Source organism: Vanessa cardui, chromosome 5, assembly GCF_905220365.1.
Source record: "Vanessa cardui chromosome 5, ilVanCard2.1, whole genome shotgun sequence".
In the NCBI taxonomy this organism is placed as follows: domain Eukaryota; kingdom Metazoa; phylum Arthropoda; class Insecta; order Lepidoptera; family Nymphalidae; genus Vanessa; species Vanessa cardui.
The window spans coordinates 10,123,941-10,149,698 of record NC_061127.1 but is presented as its reverse complement, the minus strand read 5'-3'; the positions used below and the strand labels follow the sequence as shown (position 1 = coordinate 10,149,698).

Sequence of the window (25,758 nt, the reverse complement as noted above, 5' to 3'; positions counted from 1 at the left end):
TTGCGGATTCAAACCCAGGTAAGCACCGCTGAATATTCATGTGCTTAATTTGTGTTTATAATTCATCTCGTGCTCGCCGGTGAAGGAAAACCTCGTGAGGAAACCTGCATGTGTCTAATTTTCATAACAATTCTGCCACAGGTGTATTCCACCAACCCGCATTGGAACAGCGTGGTGGAATATGTTCTAAACCTTCTCTTCAAGGGGAGAGGAGGCCTTAGTCCAGCGGTGGGAAATTTACTGACTGTTGTTGTTGTATTTTATTACGATTTTATTCAACATCACGTACTAGATTTTTTATGAACTATTAATTGATTGCATGCTATCAAGCCATAGAGCTGTAAATTAACAATTTAAACGAAGATCAAAGATGATAAAAATGTATAATAGTTTCCCTAGCGGGTTTTCCTCAACAAGGAAGGTTAAGCTTTACATTTGAAAACACGTCGCTTAGATTTAACTTCCGACCTTTGACGATTCCTTCTCCTAAATCATTTCGACGCTATTTGACTTTAACATGCTTTTTAACTTTACTTTTCATTTATATACATCAAAGTGTAATCTTCAGAAAGACTTTCAGTTTATCAAAAATTTTAGTTATTTAATAATGCGTGTGTTATATTTCGAAAAGATAATTCTTACTTTATATACATAAAATATTTTTTCTAATAAATAACACCGACTTCAAAGTGATCACCAAAAACAAATAAAAATTTGATTTAAATACGTATTATTGAAATCGGCCGATCGTATGTAAATATTGTGTTATTTTTTAGAAAAATATTTTATTTTAATCTTTTTAGTGTTATTTACTCAAAATAGAAATTAAAAATCCTTATGTAACAAATGGTTATTTGTTGTTTTTTTTCAAAAAGCGCTGAACCTATTTCAATAAAACTTATATGGGACCACTTCTGGAGCATGATATACCAAACAATAGCATAACAAATTAAATGTTTAGTGAACCTGTACTTCTCTTCACAAAAGCTACGAAGAGGAGTATAAATACATATATTAATGTTGAAAGAACTATTTTCTATCTCCTAGTAATTGAGGACTTGGTAGTAATTGAGGAGGAGGAGGAATCTTCCATCATCAGCTCAGCAATATAACATCACTTAGTGGTAGGGCTTTGTGCAAGCCCGTCTGGGTAGGTACCACCCACTCATCAGTTATTCTACCGCCAAACAACAGTACTCAGTATTGTTGTGTTCCGGTCTGAAGGGTGAGTGAGCCAGTGTAACTACAGGCACAAGGGACATGGTAGCACATTGACGATGTAAGGAATAGTTAATAATTCTTACAGCGTTAATGTCTATGGGCGATGGTGACCACTTACCATCAGGTGGCCCATATGCTCATCCGCCAACCTATACCATAAAAAAAAAAAAAAAAAACATTATGATTGCCAGAAGCAAATGCCAATATAACTTCAGAAAATATGTAAAACACGGTACGTGTGCCTATAAAATTTGAGGGTTCCTCTCGATTTGTCCAGGATCACATCATCAGACTTTGATATCCTCATCATGGTAGCATTCCAGGGGTATCTTCTTTCTAACTAAAAAAATCATTAAAATCGGTTCATAAATGGCGAAGTAATCGGCGGCCAAACATAAAAAAATATATACCGGTCGAATTGAGTACACTCCTTTTTTAGTCGCTTAAAAATGGATTTTGGTGAATCGTTTTTGGTTTTAGAGTTTTTTTAAAGCCCGTCTAAGTAGATACCACCTGCTTATCATTTATTCTACCGCTAAGTAGCAATACTTAGTATTGTTGTGTTCCATACATAACATATAAGCACCTAAGGATGGTAGCGCATTGGCAATGTATGGTTAATCTTTTTTCAACGCCATTGTCTATTAGTAGCAGCTATTAGATATACTCGACCGTTTATTTCAATATTTTCTTTAATACATATAATATAACATTGTAAATTTTACGTTTGCATAATTTTGTTTAAGAACAATATTTACAGAGGTTAACGTTCAAGAACAATATTTAGGTACCTTAAATATTTGACTACAACAATTTTGGATTTCTCCTTACGTAACAACTAAATAAAAATACAACGAAATAATCGTTTTATAATAGAAATCTGACTCCTTACTTCAAATGAATACTTAGAACCCATTCGGCCTTGGATTCTATTTCTTTAAACTATACTTAATACAGAATTTAAGCGCAGCTTGAAGACCTCTTTAAAGTCTTATGTATCCGGACAATTATAATTTATACGGCTGCAGATTCCATTGCTTAAATTCCAAGACACTAGTGAAAAATATTAGGTTTCTGGTCGGAAAATTATTTCGGATCGGATTATATGTATATAAAGTAAGTAAAGTAAAGTAACAGCCTGTAAATTTCCCACTGCTGGGATAAGGCCTCCTCTGCCATTAAGGAGAGGGTTTGGAACATATTCCACCACGCTGTTCCAATGCGGGTTGGTGGAATGCACATGTGGCAGAATTTCGATGAAATTAGACACATGCAGGTTTCCTAACGATGTTTTGATGCACACGTTCTAACCACTGGGCCATCTCAGCAAATATTTTTTAAACCAAAAATATCTCCTATACTGATGGATAGTTATTGGAATTTTATATCGCGGTAGTGAGAATATAATTATTCTGAAATTTAAAAATCGCTAGTACTTATCGTATTAGGTATAAAAAGTTGCCAATGATTTTATCTTTGCGTCATCTCAAATTTAATCTTTTCTTTCAGTGTTTTGGCTGTGAAAGAGCAAATGACATACAGACACATAAACACAACTACATACTTCATATTTATAATATAGAAATAGATAATAGCTTTCTTGCTCTTTTCTTCATAAAACAATTTTCCACAGAATTAATGAAATAATAAGATTTAAATTACAAATTATAATTATTAATTTTTTATTGTAATTTATTACATTGAATGAATTAGTCTTGTTATTTAATTTCATTACGTTAATTTTAATATTCGTCATTTGTCATTACGTCATTACGTCATTTAAATTGCTTACCGCATAAATATATGATTTATATGACAATGGAAACTGGCTTTCGATTTACTTCAATAAATAAAAGTATATACACGTCAACTTTAATAAAGGTACATTAAATATTCATATTCATCATAATGGTTAATATAAAGCTACGGCGTTTAATAAAATGCATTAGTCAAAGCTTGTTAATTAAGCCAGAAGGGATAACATCGAAACATTCAGGTCGGAAATTTAATGCGCGACATTTTGATTTATTATTAGTATACATTCGTTCATTCATTCCAAGTGGGGTTTTATCAAATCGAAATTATCTCCATATAGCTTTTTGGAGTACCCAACAAAGGCATTACCTGTAACCCACTTTTTTGTGCCGGTGGCGTTATAATAAATTACACATTCTTTTATGTATTTAAAAACTTTGTGTGTTGGTCAATAAAACAAATTTTATTATGAAAATATTTATTTTATACATATTTACATTGTTATTTAAATAATTTATATTACATTTTTTTTTATTTATTAGTTAGCATTAGCTTCGATTAACGTTACTTTTCGTTGAATAAAAATTATTACAATTTTTCTTTTCTAAATAATTAACTAAATTTTTGTATAACATTTCCATGTATACAGTTTATTAGAACTATAAATAAGTCTCTTACAATAAAGGATTTCACTAATTTGATACATTTAATATTGCGACGTATAAAAACTGTATTATACCCTACTTAGTCCATTCAAGTATCTACTTTTCACATAGATATGCCCTAAATAAATAAATTGCACCTGTCTCAAGAATATTTCAGAATTCCTTCATGCAAAGACTTACATTCCTTTATTGTTTTTAATATTGACAAAATTTACACCTTACATTTAGGCCTATTGACTTATAAAGTAGTATTATCATCTAAGAACTAATGTCCATAATGTTAACGTAACCGTATATACGATGTTTGTATAGTTTGGTTGCGCGTCGCTGGAAAGCGCACTGGCGTGGCACTCAGCTTCGTCTGCCCGGAGTTGCAGGAGCGGTATGCGCCTTCCGAGCTGGTCCTTACAAGTTGCACTACGAACAGCCCTCCTCAGCTCAGCACCCGCCTCGTTCTCTTGCAACCAACGCCTCATCCAGGCCCCGAGCCATGCCAGCTCGCATTCACATCGCAGCGGATTTCCGGTTAGAATTAATCCGCCTAAATAATGACAACATTACAATATGTATTATTCAAACGTAATTTACCAAGCGGAAAATTTGGTAGGCTATTAAGAATTAAAACTCATTACAAAGATGAGACTAAAGTAGATGGTTGTTAGATGCTCATAAAGTATGTATAAAGTATAATGCCCGCGTGAGCTTAAGCTCTGACTAAGACATTAATTTTTTATACCGAATGACTTCCTGCTTCTAACGACACAAAGCGACGTGCAGTTTATTAACGGAGATATTTCATTACTTAATGATCCAATATATATTTATTATTAATCTAAAATAGTACATCCTTTAAAGAATATTTATATAAAACATACTGTTAATATACAATATAAAATGATGATTAAAATAAGAAATTAATTTTATACTACGACAAAGTAAAATAGAATTTAAAGTTTACCTGAAAGTAATTTAGTTGCTACGTGACTCCAGCTCGTGAAATTAGGATAGAATATAGCCGGATCCAGTCTCGATATTTGATTGTAGCTAACGTCGATACCTAATTGAGGAACTTGCGAGAGATGCTTCATAAATGCTGCCGGTAGTTTGGCTATCGACGTCTCGCTTATTCTAATAAATATCTCTTGGCTATTTGCGAACGACTCAAATGCATCGTCAGATATTCTCTGCAAATTTAATCCTCTGATTTCTAAATATCGTATTCTCTTTGCATCTATTCCGTGCAGTTGTTTATCCATGATTTCGTCTGAACAGTGTATTACCAACTTGTATAAGGATGGAAGACAGGATGTTATATTAGATAGTCGAAAACTTGAATGATTTATGGTAGACCACGTTTGAATGTGCAAGGATCGCAAGGATATTAAGGGACGGAAAGAATCTTGGTCAACTATATCTAAATATTTAAGCCCATTTAAATTTAAATATGACAAATTATTTAAAGATTTAAAACTATTTGGCGTTAGTCTTACTATAGGATTGTATGAAATATCTAGTACGTTTAAATTCTTGAGATGTACCCACATTTTTGGCACTATAGAGGTAAGTCGATTGTGGCTTAAGTCTAAGTGGCGAAGATTCAATAATCGCCTAACATCAATCTCCTTAAAACTGGTTATGTAATTCGAAGTTAAATTGAGACTCGTTAAATTAGTCAAAGGTAGATAAGGCACTGATTTCAAACTTAAATTTGCAAGATTCAAATGCCTCAGGTTAGGAAGGTTGTGAAACAGCTCCTTAAAGTTTGCTTTGATGGAGTTAAAACTAAGGTCCAATCGTCGCAAGGCTCCGAGACAAGAAAACGTATTATCTGATAAGACCGTCAACAAGTTGTGTGCCAAGTTAAGATTTGATAAGAACTGTGTATTTCGAAATATATTACTGTCTAGATATTCTAATCTGTTATTCGATAGGTCCAAGTAGCGTAATGTGAATCCAATTTGAGAGAGTGCCGTGACGGGGAACAATGATATTTCGTTAAAACTCAAATCCAAATGTTCTATAACAGTATTTTTAAATACATCTCTTGGGAGTAGTCTTATATTATTGTGGTCCATTTTTAAATATCTTAATTTGTGTAAATTATAAAACTGTTCCACAGAGAGTTGATAAATGGAATTGAAAGAAATGTCTAGTATTTGCAACGATATAAGATCCGTGAAGGATTTTCTTTTTATAATACTTATACTATTTTTATGTAGGTCTAATATTTCTAAGTATACTGATTGTCCAAAGGCTTCGCTTGATATATGAGTTATTTTATTATGTGACAGGATAATCTGCCTGATCGTTGAATCAATCGCTAGAAAAAACAAATTTGGCACATCATGAAAATCGTTATAGGAACCATCAAATATACTAATGGAGACTTCGTTATCTCCTTCGATATGCTTGACATTATTTTTACTGATATTAAGTGTAAGTGTCGTATACTGATTGGAAACATTATATAAAGAGTAAAGAGATAAATATGTTAAGTTGTTTCCTTGGAGTTCCAAAACCTCTAATTTTGGTAAATTAACAAATGTTTCCACTTCTATGTAATCGATTAAGTTACCCGCAAGAGATAAATATCTCAAGTTGGGCAAGTTGGTAAAACTGTTCTTAGTCAAGTTATTGATACGGTTATAAGATAAATCTAAGTTTCTTAACTCGGGTATACGTGAAAATGTTTTCGTCGGAATAATGTTCAAAAAGTTGTAAGATATCCGTATGTTATTTAATGCTAATGAAACGTTAAAATTTTCTTCATCAACAATAATTTCAACTATTCGATTGTAATCTAAATTTAAATATTTCAAATTTGGAAATAAAGAAATATCTGACAATTTTAATATATGAAAATCATTATTATCAAACGATAACCAACTAAGATTTTCTAGTCCATCATCAATTTCAAAAGGAAAGTACCCACTGAATATAGTTGCGGATGCTTCTAGAACGTGCAAAGAGCCAGTTAAGTTAGAAAAAGATTGCGGGTGTATGTAGTATAGGTCGTTAAAGCTCAAGTTAATCTCTTTCACTGGCATACTTGCCGGAAAAACGTTTTTATAAATTTGCGCTATCCTGTTTCCTTTTAAGTTTAGAGTCCCGAGAGAAAAAGACCATTCTCGAAATTCATTCGGCAATAAATTAGATATTCTGTTATAGCTTAAGTCGAGATACCTAATGGAACCGGGTTCAAGTGTCTGAAGCGCTGAAGGTATGGAAGTCAAAAAGTTTCCAGCTAGTGACAAAGTTTGGATGCGGCTCGGAAGTGAAGGAGACTCCTCTAATTGATTGTAGGCTAATGATAAATGTCTCAGTCTCACGACCTGCGCCAAATTATCCGGCAGATGAGATAATTTGTTGTGTTCCACTTCTAAATGTTCCAGTGAATTTTTAAGTGACACAAATACATCTCGATGAATTAAAGTTAGCTTGTTATATGATATAGACAACCTTTCTATACGATTATTAGTATATAGTAATTTCGGAACAACTGTTAGTTCGTTTAGATCTAAAATTATCTGCCTTATTTGTATTTCACGAAATATAAGTATCTCGGATGTATCATTTATATTGTTGTTACTTAAGTCTAATTTTTCTAATTTCTTAGTTTTATTATTAAGGCTATTTGAATTAATATCGATTGTAATTGAATTGTGGCGCATATGTAACATTTGTAACCGAGGAAGATTATACAATAAATCACAGGATATTTCATGGAGGAAATTGTTTGACAGCTTCAAAACGGTGAGGGAGGTTGGTAAGGAGTCCGGGCTGATTGTACGGAGATAATTTCCTTCCAAATCTAGCTGTAATAGATGATTCAATGACGTAAGAGCTTGAGACATCAGTTGCGTTATTTGGTTACTGCTCAGAGATAAACTCGTAAGTGTATTTTCCAAGTGATGCCACTTAACCTCTGGACTGACCTCTGCTATAAAGTTGCTAAAATAGTGAACAAAAGTTAGTCTCGAAATATAAGGTGAAATTATTTTACATATTATTTACCAAAAAATCTTACTTTTGCAAATTCAACCAATTAAGTACTTTCAAATCTTTTAAGCCTTGCTCGGGGATATTTGTAAATTCGTTGTAACCAAGATCTAACGAAGCGAGAGTATTGGCCATAGTGCTGAAATAAAAAAAATACTTGTAAAATTTATTTTTTTATAATATACACTTGATTTAAAAATAATAAAGTATTACCTAAGTGCATGCGATTCGATGTAGTGAAACCTGTTAGCGACTAAAACTAAGGTTTGCAGGCGTAGTCCGTCCAATGCACTTTCTGATATTACTTCAAGATTGGACATACTTATGTCCAGGTGTTGCAGTTCTATTCGTGGCCATTCTGAAAAATAAATTTCTATCTGATAAAATATGAAACGAATTCAATATTTGTTGAATGTAACTTGACAGCTTAGAGGAATATTTCTTCGTCTTTTTCGTTTTCGATTCTTTATTTGACTGTATGTCTATTACCTTGAGAAATTGGAGAGTCATGTTGTGTAATAAATTTATTATATAATACATGTTTAATATAATTTAATATGTAAACATTCGTATTTAATATAATGAAAACAGATGTCTTAGTATTCGTGAAATTGAGACTGCCTTGAAATAATCTTTAGACTGTATCTTTATTTGTACAATAACAGTGAAACTTAACGATTATTGTCTTGTTAATAGTTCCACTAGGATTTTATTGTACAAAACTTTCACAAAGAAGACATATATCATTTTTATGACCTATAAAGTCATATTATGGCACAAAAGTATCTAAATAGGATATCTATGACATTATAGAAATAGCTTTTACTGTCGTAATCGAAAATTGTCTAAAAATATATTTGTTGATAAATATTTCTACTATATTTTCAAATATAAAACAGATCTAAGATAAATATATGAAATGATGAATATAAATGGTAATTTTTTTTATTCAAATTAGAATGGGTACGAGGTCAATCAGTAATTGGTAAAGCTATTAGGGAACAAACACGCAGACAAGTAAGGCTGAATCGATAAATGACTTGGAATCAACTAAAAAGTGGAAACTAATAATTTTATTTGTTTCATCGAGTTTTTTCTGTAACAAACACTATTAATTTTTTTTAAATTATATGTTGGAGAAAATCTTCAAAGACGTATTTTCTTTATCTATTCATATAAAAAAACTACAAGTTGTATATTATTATATATCTCTACAAAAAAATCAATCCGAGACACGATTGTGTTTTATATCTTGCTAACATTTAATTTCAACGCCATTACATAATATATGGACACAATGATTCATCTGATAAAGGGTCACCTTCGTCCATACATACTGACCTTGTAAAAATAAACAGCCAGTCTATAACAGGGTTTTCAATAACTCCCTACCACGTGGACGTTCTGAATTCGACTGGCTTTTAAAACCATTTATTTGCGTTGTTCGATTTTTGAAATAAAAGAAAATTATTGCGAAAATGAAACCGTGATAGCGTGTAATGACTTTTTAAATTTACAATATTCTTGGGTTGAGGGAAGGGAAAAATCTTAACCAATCCTGAGAATTTTGCGCGTCATTTTAGGCGTCGTTGATTGGCTGCCCATCACAACATTTCACAGACCGCATTGACTTAAACATACTCTTCATATCACCAATAAATCTTTAACCATATAATGTAGTTTGTTATAAAATTAATAAATAGCCGTAATAAAATTACATTATATATCGTCAGCATAAAAAAATATGTCTAAGTTATATTTACTATTGAACATCACATTATTTCACCTGGAAACCTATGTAATGGTACAGCAGTGCAGGACATATGTGCTGCGCGACAGGAACACAGCGGACTGCCCTCACAGGGCTCGAGGCGTTCCGGGGCGAGAGCACTGACGAACAGGCATGCCAGCGCTGTACGCAGCGCTCGCCGCGCACTACCATCGCCCAACACCATCACTGAAACAAATTTTTACTCAGTATTTATATGGTAACCTTTCCAGTCTTATAACAATAGCCTGTAAATTTCCAACTGTGGGACTAAAAGCCTCGTCTTCCTTGGAAGAGAAGTTTTTTGGAAGATATTTCAAAACCCGAACTCATTGGTTAAGATGCACGCTTTCTAACAATTGGGCCATCTCGCCTCTAATATCTCTTTCTAGTTTTAGAAGATAACTAATCTTTGATTGAAGGATATATTAACTTTATATATCTCTACACCTAGCGACGAGACTCAGCTTCGCACGGATGTAATTAATTAATAAAAACAATTATATGACATAGAAATAATGTATCCTACATCTCTGAGGCATGAAGGTGAATAATATCGTAAAAAAATAACATAGGAACATTACTTTTTTAATGTATTCGTAGAAATTATAATATAAAAATAATACAGATACATATTAAAAGTGTGGTGTCGTGGGACACCCGTTTGGAACGAAGTTGTTTTCGCTACATACATTACACGGACAGACAAAAAGGAAAGGGTGTCTAGAGGCATACTGTAAGCTACGTAAAAGTCCCTTCCAATAATACTTATATTTGTCAATAGTCACTCTTAAGCGTTTATTACGATAAGACTAAATGGGTGGACTGGTAGGTACTAGCTAAAGGTTTAAGATACAGATAAGATATAATTTTCATGTGAAATTATGTATATCAGCTCGTGCTCTTTGAAACAAACAGCCTTAGAATGGAAATGATCCAGTACACGGATAAGACCTTAAGTAAAAGTCGCGAGCTTAGATTCAGAAAAATACCTCTCATTCAACAACAACAACAACAACAGCCTCTAAATTCCCACTGCTGGGCTAAAGGCCTCCTCTCCCTTTAAGGAGAAGATTTTGACCATATACCACCACGCTGTTCCAATGCGGGTTGGTGGAATACCCATGTGGCAGAATTTCTATGAAATTTATCACATGCAGATTTCCTCACGATCTTTTCCTTCACAGTTGAGAACAAGATGAATTATAAAGATAAATTAAGCACATGAATCAGAGGTGCTTGCCTGGGTTTGAACCCGCAAACATCGGTTAAGATGCACGCGTTCTAACCACTGGGCCATCTCGACTCAAATTCATCAAACATTAATTGGAGTGTAAAAGAAAAATCTCGCAAGTAAAACCTCCATATTATGACAGTTAAATTCAGCCACGTACGTCTTTGCCAACCCTCATCGGTAAAGCGTTTTAGAATGGTTCAATACTTTCTCTTTAAGCGACATTTGTGGAATGTCTTATAAAATGTTACAAGTTAAATACACTTTTAGACTTATTTCAAGTTATTTATATTCCTGGGTACGGAACCCTAAATTTCCATGTTATAAATTATTTGATTATTCAGATGTTATACTAACAAAAGATGGCAAAAATTTTTTTGTGTGCCTTAAATACGCAGTAAGCATTTGCACGGATTGTATTTATAATATATGTACAAATAAGTTGTAAGTATATACTTATAGAACATTATAGGCACATTATATATAATAATCCAGTTCATTGATCAATCCATAAAATCATAATTGACATTTTTTTATAGGGATACAAAAAATAAGTTAATTAAATAAATGTTTAAACATTATTCGTTTGTTTAAATCATGAGATAAAACACGAATTATTTAGTAAAATACACTTACAACAATTTACTTTATCTAGTGGTTACGGTAAGTTTTTAAATTATATTTTAGGTGTTATTTACTTTACAAATTATACATTTGCCGAAAGTGTGACAACCCGTTAATTTGGTATCAAATTTGAACATAGATTCCCTTTTATCATGTTGGCTATCATATTAAATAGTAAAGCTAAAGCTAGTGATAACTCAGTTAAAAATATACGTTAAGTAGTTCAGGAGCTAAACGGGAACAGATTAACATACATAGACGACTATAATTATTATCAACCTTTTTGCTCCGCCGTCAATATATACCCGTTCTGTAAACGCAACGATAGCGTGTTTCAGGAAACGTTGGTTAGATATTACATTTCACGAACTTAACGCTATTAATTAAAGAGACAGATGAAATTCCGTGTACAATGGAAACTCGGAAATAGTGTTTTCTGTAAGCATTTTCCCGTAGAACAGAGAGATTAAATTCATAAAAATGTTCAAATATCTTTATCGTGAAGCTTTGTTGTATTTAATACGTGAGTACTATTGCCTGTTGAGGAAAATAACTAGTCGCTTAGACAAACCTCATTTCAATATATAGACCCAAATTGTTTAAAAATCGTCTACGTTTAATGGGTTAATAGACGTTCAATCTTCGTCATCACACACGTACAGAGTAAGAAAACCTTCGTCAGTTTTCAAGGTGATTCCATTATCAAGTCTTAAACACTTAGTACCTTTTGAATCTAAACATCAAATAATTGCGATGCAATATGTCATTCTTGATCGGTGCAGTAGATTATTGCTTATACTGAGCACACGAAAATAGATCTTAAGGTGACGAACCTTTTCTTACCCCGACTGTACGTAATTTTAACTTTTAACACCATTGTTCTAGCCACCAATCAACCGAAGTCAACAATATAAAGTATAGCTAATTAGCGGTATAATATGCTATCTAAGCGGACTTATGTAAAGTATTAAACCAAGTAAATTTTCAAACTGAAAATGTCTTTGAAATTGTCTTTTAACCGACAAACGGTTAAATTGAACGAATACGAAGTTCATAATTACTCGTCGAATTGTTAAATGCACTTTACGACGAACTCCGTGATCGAATAGTGTGTACACCGGGTTTCATGGGTACGACACTCCGAGGTCCCGGGTTCGATTCCCGGCCGATTGATGTAGGAAAAGTTCATTAGTTTTCTTTGTTGTGGTACCATCGTTACTTCTGATTTTCCATAACACAAGTGCCTTAGACTTAAATTGGGATCAGAGTTATGTATGTGATGTTGTCCAATATTATATTATATTTATCTAACCCTTCTGTTAATGAATCAAAGCTAAATTTAAATTAATTTCAGAACTAAAACGTTCTTAAAAAATCTAGTCGCTGCAACTCAAATGTCAGAACTACGGTTTAAGTAGAGTAACGCTTTTTTTTAAGAATGTAGTTGTTCACAAAAATACTAAAGCACCTTGTTACTTAAAAACTAGAACAAGAGTATACGTCAGGAATTAAGAGAGGTTAAAATTAGCAAGTTGAAATGTCGACCTGCTTGCATTCTCTGTAAAGACTGGAACTTTTTTGACTCTTAGCGCCAAGGTGCAGCAAACTAAATGATGAAAAAAATTATAATGAAAACGCCGCTATTACACACATATATAATATGTATACATAAGATTAAAATCTTATTTAATTAGTAAATATGAAAAGTATTAAATATTGATCTTAGTATTAATATGAAATACTAGCTGTGCCCGCGACCTTGTACGCGTTTGAATTTAACAAAAAAATATATAATTGTAGCCTAAGTAACTCTTTGTTATATCAATTATCTGCCAGTGAAAGTCCCGTCAATATCAGTCCAGCCGTTCCAGAGATTAGCCGGAACAAACAGACACACAGACAGAGAAAAATTTAAAAACATGTTATTTTGGTGTATGTACCGTGTATACATATAAATATGCACAGAGTAAAAAAGAGCTACTTTCATATTACAAACAGACACTCCAATTTTATTATACGTATAAATAAAACTCGAGCGTTCCAATTTCAAAAATGGTACTATAACTATTTTGTTCCTCAAATAATTCGTGTCTTTACATTAGAATATTTATATTCCCAAGTAAATAAATTACTAAGACTAAACTGACTTTAACAAAGAATATCAATAATTATTCATTAAATAAAGAAGAATTTTCAATATAGTTGTAAATATTAATTAATACGAAATATTTTTTCAATTCTCCCCAACGGTTGAAAATACTCTCTCACTTCAAATTATATAAGATGAATCTAGCCGCTGGCAATCGCAGCTTCAATATGAAATGGTTTCTAGACTCTACATCAATAGCATTCGCTACCCAATATTGGATATTAGCTTCAGTATTCAAGACCAAATATTAGGTATTTTTGCTTTTAATGTGAACATTTTGGCGCAACGGATTATTACGGAGTATTTTTATAAGGAATCTTTTATTTTTAAAATGTTATCTAAAATAAAATCATCATCAATATTTATATTAAGTATGAAATTTATATGAATTATGAATATTCTTGTTTAAATCTTAAATAAAATTGAATGAAGATAATTATGAAATCTAATTGATCTCTTCTATTTTGTCGGATTGCCCTTCTTTCGAGATATAAGAATAAGAATACTGTTAATACTTATAGGTTTAAATAATTTATTTCTCATAATACAATGAGGTATATCTAATCAATATTCTATAACAGGATGTGACAATATTTATACATCTTGAACGTTTAATGTAAAAAAAAAAATGTAAACAACGCTTTATTATAGTCATACATTTAAAATGTATACAAAAATGTAACAACAAATACATTCGTAGAAATAGAAATGCAGGCTCCAAATATAACAATAACTTTAACCACGTTATGTTATCGTAAATTGACTTTTAAGTAGTGTAATATTTTTCATTTCATTTTACTTATTTTTATTACTTTTTAATGCATATTTATTTGTTTTAAAATAATGTTTTGTTTGAAGTCGGTTTTTCTTTTTGTTAATTTTTTTATTTATCAGTAAAATAATATGCAAGGTCAACTAAAATTACTGTATTATATTTGAATCCTTTAAATATACGCAAAAAAGTAGATCACCGCTATTTAATTTCAATATTTCGCGACTTACTCGTCTTAAATGCTTTTGTACGTTCTCGAAGAACCTCACTAGAGAAATATAAACACTTATTACGAACGTTACGATCCTTATGATGTTTAAAATTAATTTTTGAAATATATTTTCATATCAATTTTAAGGTTTCATCACAGATGTGTTTGATGAAAGCAATTTGCTACTATTCCAATCTAACGTAACTATTCTGGATTGGTTGCAATGTAGTGTTGGAATTGTAAAATTATGATAATATATTCATGACTTTGAGCGTGTATGGCTAGTTCATTATGGAGTTATACATATTAGTTATATATATACTCATCATTCAAGTATTGTAATTTGTTAATATTTTCAATATCCATTACGTGATATTGTCATAATTCACGCATTTGTAAATTATTAATCATAATTTACAAATGCGTTACAAAACGGATTTCAAGCGTAGCTGAAAGAAACTAAAATAATCTCGTCAAAAAATATCAAAGTAAAGTAACAGCCTGTAAATTACCCACTGCTGGTATAAAGCCTCTTCCATTAAGGAGAGGGTTTGGAACGTAATCCACCACTCTGTTCCAATGCGAGTTGGTGGAATTCACATGTGGCAGAATTTCGATGAAATTAGACACATGCAGGTTTCCTCACGATGTTTACCTTCACCGCCGAGCACGAGATGAATTATAAACATAAATTAAGCATATATATAGTGCTGCTTGCTTGGGTTTGAACCCGAAATCATTGATTAAGATACACGCGTTCTAACCACTAGACCATCTCAGCTAGAGAAAAAAAATCTATATATACTTAAAATAATAATAGGAATTTCCAAGCAGTTTTGACAAATGGACATTTTACAAAATACATACATAAAGTGAATCTACCAAAAATAACCGACAAGAAATTCAATAGTTACTCTTTTATCGTATCGTCTCGTCCCGTTTGTTTCTCTTTCATTGTGTCGTCGAGACAGTTTAACTACAGGCACAAGGGACATAACACCTTAGTTCCCAAGGTTGGCGGCACATTGACGATGTAAGGAATAGTTAATATTTCTTACAGCTTCACTGTCTATGGGTGACGGTGACCACTTATCATCAGGTGGCCCATATGCTCGTCCGCCAACCTACACAATAATAAAAAAAATCGATTACAATAAACTAGCATTTCCCGTTGCGGTTTTGTGTGCGGGAATTATGTTATTATGTTAATATAATTTGAGAATAAATCACACTTCGACCGAATCGAATGGTATGATTGAAGTTGATGATTTACATAGACGTTCAAAAAGTAATATGATGTATAAAACCGATTTTATTGGTGTGATTGTTGTGACGTGAATAGTAACTTTATGAATGTGTTCTTTGGATACACTAGAAATCTTTGTCATTAAATTGGATATTTAATATATACCTGAAGTTCTTACGTTGATGTCGCTTTATATTATAAAACTAAAAGTTTACTTGACAAGTAAAAAATACTATAATATTACAAGTTTCTCATGTCTCCTAAGTATGGTTGCGAAATGAGAAACGAAAACTAAAATTTATATTACAATAAAAGTTTAAAATAAATAAGGCAAAACTGTTAATAATTATATATACATATATGTATATTAAGCTAAACATGAGCATTTTTTACATATTATTGTTATTTTTGTTGTTGCATTCGTGCGAAGCTGGCGGCGCACGGCTGGCTTCTTCTAGATCCGTTAATATTTATCTATTCTATCTAGATCAATATATTTTCAACTGGTTGATATAATATCGAAAGAATTTAGCGTGCTAAATATAAAATAATTATGTAATTAATAATACATAATCTTGCATTGCCTTGAACTCACTAGAGAAGAGCGATATAGAAAGTAATTAATACTCTAATAAAAAAAAAAGTTCTAATTTTTTTTGTAGGTTTTAATTGAAGCTTTATTTCAGCCATTGTTTAGTATAAAGGGGCTAACAATAGCTTAAGTTCTTATTCATCACTGCCAAGGTTTTAACATTCTTTGTACGGATCGCAAACCTTGAATTAAGAGAAATGATTTTCAAAATCTCTGAAATCTTAAATTATGTAACGAATATATGAAGTAACTATGAAATATAGTGTTTATTTACGTAAGATATATTAACGTAAACTTAAAATTAAAATAGTAACAGAACAAATCATGACCGCGTAGAAAGGTGACAATAGTACATGCAGCAGTTCACTGTTGAATCGCAATTCTGGGTAAAAATGCACCAGGCGTCATGTTACCAGAGGCAATAAGCCGAGGTTTTATACTCTTTTGCAACACTACTCCAAAGTCGAAGTGTCATGAAGTCGGCAAATTCTTGTCACTTACATTTAATATACATTGATATACAGATTTTCAGTAAGAATTTGTGGTAGTAAATTTTTTTTTAATAATTTTCCCTAATTTTTTTAAAATTATTTCATTGAACAAATTACGAAATAATATGAGTTAGATTACTTTTACTAATGATGTACAAATAATATTTCTTACGATTAGTATATAAGTAATATATAGCGACTCTCCCTATCTTCGCACGGTAACGATTTATTGAAATCAAATCAAATCAAAATAAACTTTATTGAACTAGGCTCTTACAAGCACTTTTGAATCGTCATTTTACATTTAAGTGAAGCTACCACAGTAAATGAAATGATCACATCATCGTCATTAATAAAGAAAACGATCACATCAATGAACGATCTCTGTAACAAACTAAATAGGAAATTTATCTCAAAGGACTGTTCACGAATTTTCAATATTTCGATGAATTATCTTTCAGGAAAATTTTACGCGAGCAGATTTCGGCCAAATTACCGTCTACCTTCTCCATCTTCAAAATCGTTTCATTTTATTTTTATAAAAAAAGAATACAATCAGATTATGTCAATAAGGGACAGAAATAAAATATGAAATTGGTTACAACCCTCAAATAAGCAATTAGGTTAGCTAATGGAGTTATTTTATTATATCGATAAAAATCAATATTCTTATTTTTCGAAACATTAGCCGTTGTCAATTCCAGTATCCATCACGCTTGGCAAGCTTTCTGGTACTTCTACTCGACACCTAGGTGGTCCTCTAAATGTCGTTATGAGAAAGAAGTTCGAACCGCATTCAAAAAAAATTACTCGTAATTTACCATTTTTCATGTTTGTTACATTTTTTTTTTGTAATTTAATTAATGTCAATCAAAATGCTTAAAACATTTAAACGATATTAAAAAAAAATATATGTAACTCTAGCGTTTAAAATAGTATTAATAGTAGTATGGTAACAGCCTGTAAATGTCCCACTGCTGGGCTAACGCCTCCTCTCCCTTGGAGGAGAAGGTTAGGAGCATATTCCACCACGCTGCTTCAATGCGGGTTGTTTCAATTTGTGGCAGAATTTTGTTGAAATTAAACACATACAGGTTTCCTCTCAATGCTTTCCTTCACCGACAAACTTGAGATGAATTACAAACACAAATTAAGCACATGAAAATTCAATGGTGCTTGCCTGGGTTTGAACTCACAATCATCAGTCACGTTATACACGGTCTAACCACTGGACCATCTCGGCTCTTAAAATAGTAAGAAAATAAAAATCTACTATGAATTCGAACAAATGAACGTAAAATATCGAACGCCTAAACGCCCCCACACATGGACAGAAATTACTAAGTACTACTTCAGTATACTGACAAATAAAGGACAATTAGTTAAGTGGAATGGAATGTATGTAATTACTATTTAATTATTTCTAAAGCTTATTATCATCAAAGTTTTCGAATAAAGTTTCGGTTAAATTTTCCCTGCGAAGAATTTTAATCAGCACTCACTTATTCTTGTTTTTGGCTGGATAAAATAATTTGATTGGCTATGCCCAGAATTTGAGACGGTATTTATACCGTAGCATACTTTTACCATTCATAGAGTTTATCCGTTGTATTTACTGAAATATTTGGCTAATTATTATTGTTATTTTAGATTACCTTGAATTCGTTTCATCTCTCGAGGGTATTATAACATTTTGTATTTATGTCAGATGATGCTAATTCAAGATTAATATAGAACGAAACACTTATTTCATGAGAATAACAATTTTATTACATTTAAATTTTTATAGTGTACTAGTCACATGCGACTTTGCTCGCGTTTTAGGATGTCGGTTGTCATGTATTAGGCAAAAAGTAGTTGTCCTTTTTTTGAGTTCAAGTTTGCTTCGTCGTGAAAGAGTGACAGACACACAGACAGAGTTACTTTCACATTTATAATTTTAATGTAGATTTTGACTCTACACAATCAATTCTTTGTATAGTAGATTACTTTGTACTGTTGAAAATATTTAAAATTATTCTGTAATACCTATATATAAATAGAATAGGCTATATGACAATGCGAAAAATAAATTGTGAATTATTGTAATAAGTGTATATTATGAGTTTAAAAATGGTTATTTACTAACGAAAATTGAAAATAATATTTAATTTATTCAAAAATCCATAAATAAAAATGCAATTTTTCAAACGTTTGTCAGGTGACACAAAACGCTCCTGATTGGCCGGGCTTATGTTGAAGTCATTTCCTTGTAAACTCTGCTTTTCTACTATATGTATCACAGATTAAAATACAGGAAAGTGACGTCACCGACCCCGACGTTTTTGCGTGCTATTTAAATATGGAATTTTTATTATGATATTTTTCGTCAAATATGTACTAGAAATAAAAAAACACAACTTTTACTGGGTTCCTTAACTTCTACTTGATAATATAAAATGGATTTTAAAAACCAGTCAAATAGCCTATTATAAAAGAAAACATTACTGTCAATGTATTTTTTGGCATAGATACTAAACGTCATATATCATTTTTCAAATATTAAAAATCGATTGTCTGGTGTGATAAATCAATCATAAGACAATTATTAATTACAGAAACGAGAGGGAAAGTGCTGGGTACTTAAATTTCGACTACGTAGAAAGTAGATGAACTAACACGAAGCTCAATTAAGCTTTAGAACGGCCTCACTAACAGAAGCTTAATATGAGCTCTCAGGCATTCTGTGTAGTTTTACACTAATTGGTAAATGCTCATGTATTTCCTGGACCTCTCCAATTTATTCCGTAATATACATATATTTTTATTTTGTTGAATGTTTTTTTTTTATATATTGTTTAGCCTTATTTTGTTTATATCATCTGGTATGTTTGTTTTTTTTTTTGGTATGGTAACATACGTAGTGTTTTAGATAAATCCGATTTTATAATAAACCGAACCTACGGCTCTACCCACGCGAAAATTATGAAATACAAACTTCCAACTATTTTACCCCCTTAGGGGAAAAGTTTTGTTAAATTAGTGTATATCTACACCCTATAAGGAACCTACCAGGCAAATTTCAAGTTTGTAGGTATAGGTTATAGTTTTGATTATAGATTTCGATATCGAAGTACGAAGCTCTATTAAAAAAATGTTAAAGAAAGGGTTCTTACTAAGGTAATGATGATATTTCAATACGAATTCTCCTATAATTATGCAAAGATAACAATTAGTGATAATTTTACGTATTCAAAATGCTAAATTAAAATGATTTTAAGCAACCGCTCCTCTGTAGTTCAGAAACGTTTGCAGAGTGACAAAGTCGTATGGAAAAATGGCTAATTCGTAAAAAAATAGTGTCACTGCTAATCAGATTATCAGCTGGTTCCGAGAGTATACTTGAAATACTAAGGGATAGCTATATTTCTTCCTATATTATTAAAGCGAAAATTATTGTTCGGAAAAAATGTATGGTTTCCATGCAATCAACGGCAACGTTTTACTGTGTTTATGTAAATATGTTATTTTATTAACGGACTAGCATAATATTTTATTTGTTCAAAATTATCAGTTTCTTTGTATGAGTGGTCGAATGGTCATTAAGAACACCTAGACAAAAAATAATTAATAATTTTTAATTTGTAATGGCCCAAATTGTTTGAACCTAAGACCTCAGAATCTGTGGTTTCATAACTATCAGCTAAACAACGTCTAACTAAATAACAAATACCTATTTGAAATTCATTTGTTAAAAAAAATCATGTGTTAAATGATAACTAGCGACTACACCAATATCTTACTAAATAGCAAATATTTATAATTCATTTGTTAAAAAAAATTACGTGTTAAATTAATTCAAAATCGAATCAATTAAAACGTCTGCCTTATCCAGTACCTGTGAACATTGGGTGTATAAGTTAAACTGCCTGAATGGGGCCATCATCCGTCTGTTTCGGTAGTTACAATTCTCATAACTTCCTTCAGTTAACGTTCTGCAATCGCAGTAATAACTTGGATTACATGAAACCGTGCATCTAAACTTCGAAACAAAAGCGGCGCGCCATGAGTGTTTCGATTTAAACTTTAAAACGGTTGTGGAAGTTTTATAATGAGACAGTACTGTTATGGCTATCACTTCGATCTCTTTATTTCGATATAGATGTACAACTGTATGATGTCTGGTATATAAAATGTATGTTAAATAATATATATTATTATGAGCCAAGAGCCGAGACGGCCCAGTGGTTAGAAAGCGTAAGCCCTTAGTCGATGATTGCGGGTTCAATTTGCGTTTATAATTCATCTCGTGTTCACCGGTGAAGGAAAATATTGTTAAGAAATCTGCATGAATCTAATTTCAACGAAATTGTGCCACATAATATGCATGTAGCCCGCTTCAAAACCTATTTATCAGTTTTTGCTTGTAAGAGCTTTATTTATTTATTATTAAGTACATTAAATACATGTTGTCACAATTTAATACAGCTAAACGTATTAAAGAATAGACGCATATGCATATCAATTATGAGTGTATGCAATATTCATAATAATATGAATAACATTATGAACTCGTATTTATTTTATATTTTATTATTATATATTTTAATAACTATGTAATTTTAAACTAAAAAGACTCCTCACGTTTTGGATGAGGAGACTTGAAACTAATTCCATTTTGATGCAGGTTGGCAGTGTACACATGAATAGAATTTTTATTCCAACAAATCCAAGTTTCATTGGTTAAAATTCGCAAATTCTAACCAATGAGCCATTGGCGCACCAACAAAACAATTACCGAACGCTTTCTCAATAAGTTTAAAAAATTATACTATTGTTATAAATGCGAAAGTAAGTCTGACTGTCGATCTGTCACTCTTTTATGATCAAACAACTCAACCGAATTGATGAGTTTTTTTTACATAGGCCACTTTTTATACCTCACACCTACCAATGAGTAAAACGCAAGCAGAGGGCGATAAACGTTAAAAGTATTTGATATATTATTTTATCCAAAATAAATATTAACAATACTTTCTAACTGATATTCGGACATGAATAAATAAATATAACAGAAAAATGAGTATGTAAGTGTGTGTGTATGGTTATGTGTGGGTTAAGAAACTCTTTGTAATAAACTTTCTATTTCATTGAAGCTTTTACAGTTATTGTAATTTAACATTTAAGAAAATTAATAACTTGTTTAATTTTTTGTACATTATCCAAAAGACTTCTGAGTAGCCAATAGACTACCAAGCGAAAAATATAATAATTAATGAGTTAGTAGTTATATAATAATAACAACGGGTCTTCATTATTTCAATGAAATTTGTAAGACTGAATCACACATAAATATTTCTTATTCTTATAATATCACAAGTCTCAAGAAAGTAACTATATTTTATTGAAGTAAATTAGACATTTTTATTTTTTTCCCTGTATTTGTTTAAGTATTGGATTCGTCTTCAAATCCTCACTCTACACAACTTACGAGGATTAATCGATGTCAACTAGAGACGTGATTCGTAGTTTAATTTATTTCTACTACAAGGATATATTTCTTCGGACGTCCGATTAAGTTTCTGTTGTTTTATTTGATATCGTTTTAATGTTGTAATTGTTTCGTTATTTTCCGGATCATTTGTTTAATGATGCGACGCAATCCGATCGGATGATAATCCCCCGTATTAAGGTATATTAAATCATTCAAGTGTCAAATATTACAGTAAACAGTACATTGTTCAGTAACATTCATATTAAGCTGTATTTTTGTGGATAAGCGGTGGTCTGTTGTCAAAAAAAGTTTTATATATTGTATAATATTAATTATGAAAAATGAATATAACAAAATATGTTTATGAAAATAGAAATTACATATTTAGGAAAAACTATTCTCAAATAATTCAAAAGTTTTGTTTTACTGACTATTATACTTTAATCAAACAGTAAGTTTTCGGAACTGATATGAATTTAGAACCTTCAAGAAGAGATTCTGTATATTTCTCAAAGACCGATAATACACACGTAAGCTCCTACAATACACTCGGAATTGCAGATGTCCATGGGCTGTGGTATTCACTTGCTATCAGGTAAACTTCCTACTCATTTGCCTCATATATCACATAAAAAATAATCTGTAACAGCTAGACTAATTTGACACTTTGGTTAATTTTTGCGGAAGAAGTTGGTTAATTTTTGCGGACGAAGTTGCGGGTACAGATAGTCCTATATTAATCACGTATTGTTGTTGTTAATTAAGACTTAGTTTCAATATTCCAGAAACGTTTCGTTAAAACAATACATTCTGTTTTGAGAATAGCAAAAAGTGCCGGAAGCAAATTACCAAAGTTTGCCTTTCCTTGCTCTATCAAAGGCATAATGCCGCAGAATTAAAAGGTTACCTAATTATAAATTCATTATTAATAAAAGTTTTGCACTTTTTGTATTGCTACTTAACATCTTTTCTACTTGAACGAAACTTAGTACCGGTAAATTACAACTTGAAAGTCTTTCAGAAGAAACATTTAACATTAATTAAAGTTCATTATTTATTAAAAAGTACAATGTATTTACCTCTAAGTTTAAATATAAGTTTGTAAGTTATAATAATTGAAGTCATTAAAGTAGACTTATATTAATACAAGCGCTTTGTGCCATGGGATTTCACATCCGGAGCATATTAATTACTATCTAAATTTTCTTTTTTTTCAGGTTTTAAGCAATCTTCTTATTATTATCAATCTCTCTCTTAACATTTTTTCCTCTTTGAGAGCTAGCAGTTGGTTTTAAGTAAACAGATAAGGACTGAAAAGGCCCAAATATCACCTATCTTATAACAAAAAAGACATATGTTCTACACATAATTATAAGCGATACAACTTTTTTAATTTTAACGGTAGATACGAGATACTACGATGCTCAAATATCATTCATCTAAATCGGTTTGTCGTGTGCGTTGTCTGAACAATCATTTATTATTAGTTGATATGAGTTATCAGCCAGTATAAAGGATTTATTTTAAATAATTTAAATTTAGAAGCGTTATTTTTTTTTAATAAATTCGCCTGCTAACTCAATAATTTTGAATTTCGAACCCGTTTTGATGTATTTTTAACCGACTTCAAAAAAAGGAGGAGGTTCTCAATTCGTCGGGGCCTTTTTTTTTTTTTTTTTTTTTATTTTTTATGTATGTTACCGAATTACTCGATGATGGCTGGGCCGATTTTGACAATTCTTTTTTTGTTTGAAAGGGCATGTTTTACAGGTGGTCCCATTGTCAGGAGATCAGGATCTGATGATGGGATCCTGGAGAAATCGAGGGAACTCCTCAAATTTTATAGGCACACCTATAGTGATTTCGGTCTTATTCAAAGTGCCTTGGTCATATGCTCACGAAAAGTGACATTTGATTAAGTAGAACTGATGATGAAGACCACAACTGGTAATCAGAACCTATTAGTAAGTAACTATTTCACGGGTTTAGTTCTATTTCTTTAAGATAGTCGTCAAGCAATTGATGTTAGTAAACATGCCTATGATGAAGTCTAGCTGATGGTGGACTACCAGGAGAACTCCTCAATGATTAACGGTATTGCATCGGGAAAAATGGTATTGTCTAATTGGCGATGAGCAGTTAGCATTAGGCTATTGTAACTTAGGTAACGCTTAATTTGAGTTGCAGTCCACATCGTATTGAAACGGCGTTGAGTTATGTTTAGAGTCGAAAGCCGAAATGTACTGAGTATAATAAAGTGAATGACAAACACTACCAATTGTAATTATAAATAACAAAACAACACTGAAAAGCAGTAAATAAATTTTTATAAATAAAAAAAAACCGCCTTCAAAAATGAACTAAAAGAAAAAAATAATCAGTTACATCCATATCCAATTTACGATTTTTTAATCACCTTTTGAAGTCGGTGCCAACAAAGTAAATAAATTCCTATATTGAAATCATTTAATTTGTATCGATAGTAAGGTTTGTCTAATGGTGTCATCTATACAATAAATAGATTTAGGTTTGTATGTATGTATTATGTATTATGTACCTATATTAGCAATTTTGGCACCGACTTTGAGAGGTGATTAAAAAATCGTAAATTGGATATGGATGTAACTGATTATTTTTTTCTTTTAGTTCATTTTTGAAGGCGGTTTTTTTTTATTTATAAAAATTTATTTTAATCTCACATCGTTATTTATAATAAGGATGAACACATAACACTACATGTACATGTTATATGTGTGTGTTCGTTACAACTCAAAACCAATTTCAGTATCACTCAAAACTGCATTAAACTCTGTTACGTAGATTAAGAAAACGTACATTTTTAATGTACCAAGTATAGATATATTTTTTATCAAATATATTTGTTTTTAATTATTAATTATAATCACAAACATTTCAGGCATATTCAAGATTTTATATAATTATTTATAATCACAAGATTAATTTTATTTACTCTTTAAATATATCTTAATTAAAAATATAGATCCATAGAATTGTGATAGAAAAAAAAGTATTAAAATAAACAAGGCGGGAATAAATTAAAGGATGAACCCGACCGTAAACGGAGTGCTTACGATAAAAAAGTGAGAAATTATTTTAACGTACCTGGACCGAAAACGAATTCAGCTTTATTTTTATTTGTCGTTAAATTTAGAGCAAGAATAAAAAAAAGCGAAACCAGAAAATCATTTTACAATTATAACAATTTTGATACTTTACAGTTTCAAGATTGGACGGGATAGTACATTTTGCTATTAGTATCTGTAGGAAAACGAAGTCGCCTATGATTATTACGATAACTTTTTGTAAACCTGTACATATTTTGATACGACTTATATTATAAAAAAGAGCTATAAAGAAGATAGGTTCGAATATATATATGTAATCACTAATAACAGCTTGGTATAAAAAATCTGCTTCCATAAGCCATATGCCTAACGTTGGCTAAATAAGAAGATCGTAGTGTAGGTATTAAAACATTTACAGATTGAGGAGATTCATATTGTGATTCTAACTAGAATCACAATATATATGTTCCTA

The 25,758-nt window shown here is 31.3% G+C and overlaps 1 protein-coding gene across 1 annotated transcript in view; it reads right to left on the bottom strand.

Annotated features, from left to right (window-relative positions):
- Nucleotides 1–3,500: 3,500 nt before the first annotated feature.
- Nucleotides 3,501–25,758, bottom strand: part of LOC124530075 (chaoptin-like) — a 30,778-nt gene continuing 8,520 nt past the window's right edge. Inside the window, exons 2-6 of the mRNA XM_047104064.1 lie at nucleotides 9,427–9,597; nucleotides 7,854–7,998; nucleotides 7,669–7,779; nucleotides 4,600–7,592; nucleotides 3,501–4,182 (exon numbers count right to left, since the gene is read on the bottom strand). Coding sequence (XP_046960020.1) covers nucleotides 3,896–4,182; nucleotides 4,600–7,592; nucleotides 7,669–7,779; nucleotides 7,854–7,998; nucleotides 9,427–9,595 — 3,705 coding nt within the window. The 5' untranslated portion in view covers nucleotides 9,596–9,597 and the 3' untranslated portion in view covers nucleotides 3,501–3,895. The remainder of the gene's footprint in view (nucleotides 4,183–4,599; nucleotides 7,593–7,668; nucleotides 7,780–7,853; nucleotides 7,999–9,426; nucleotides 9,598–25,758) is intronic.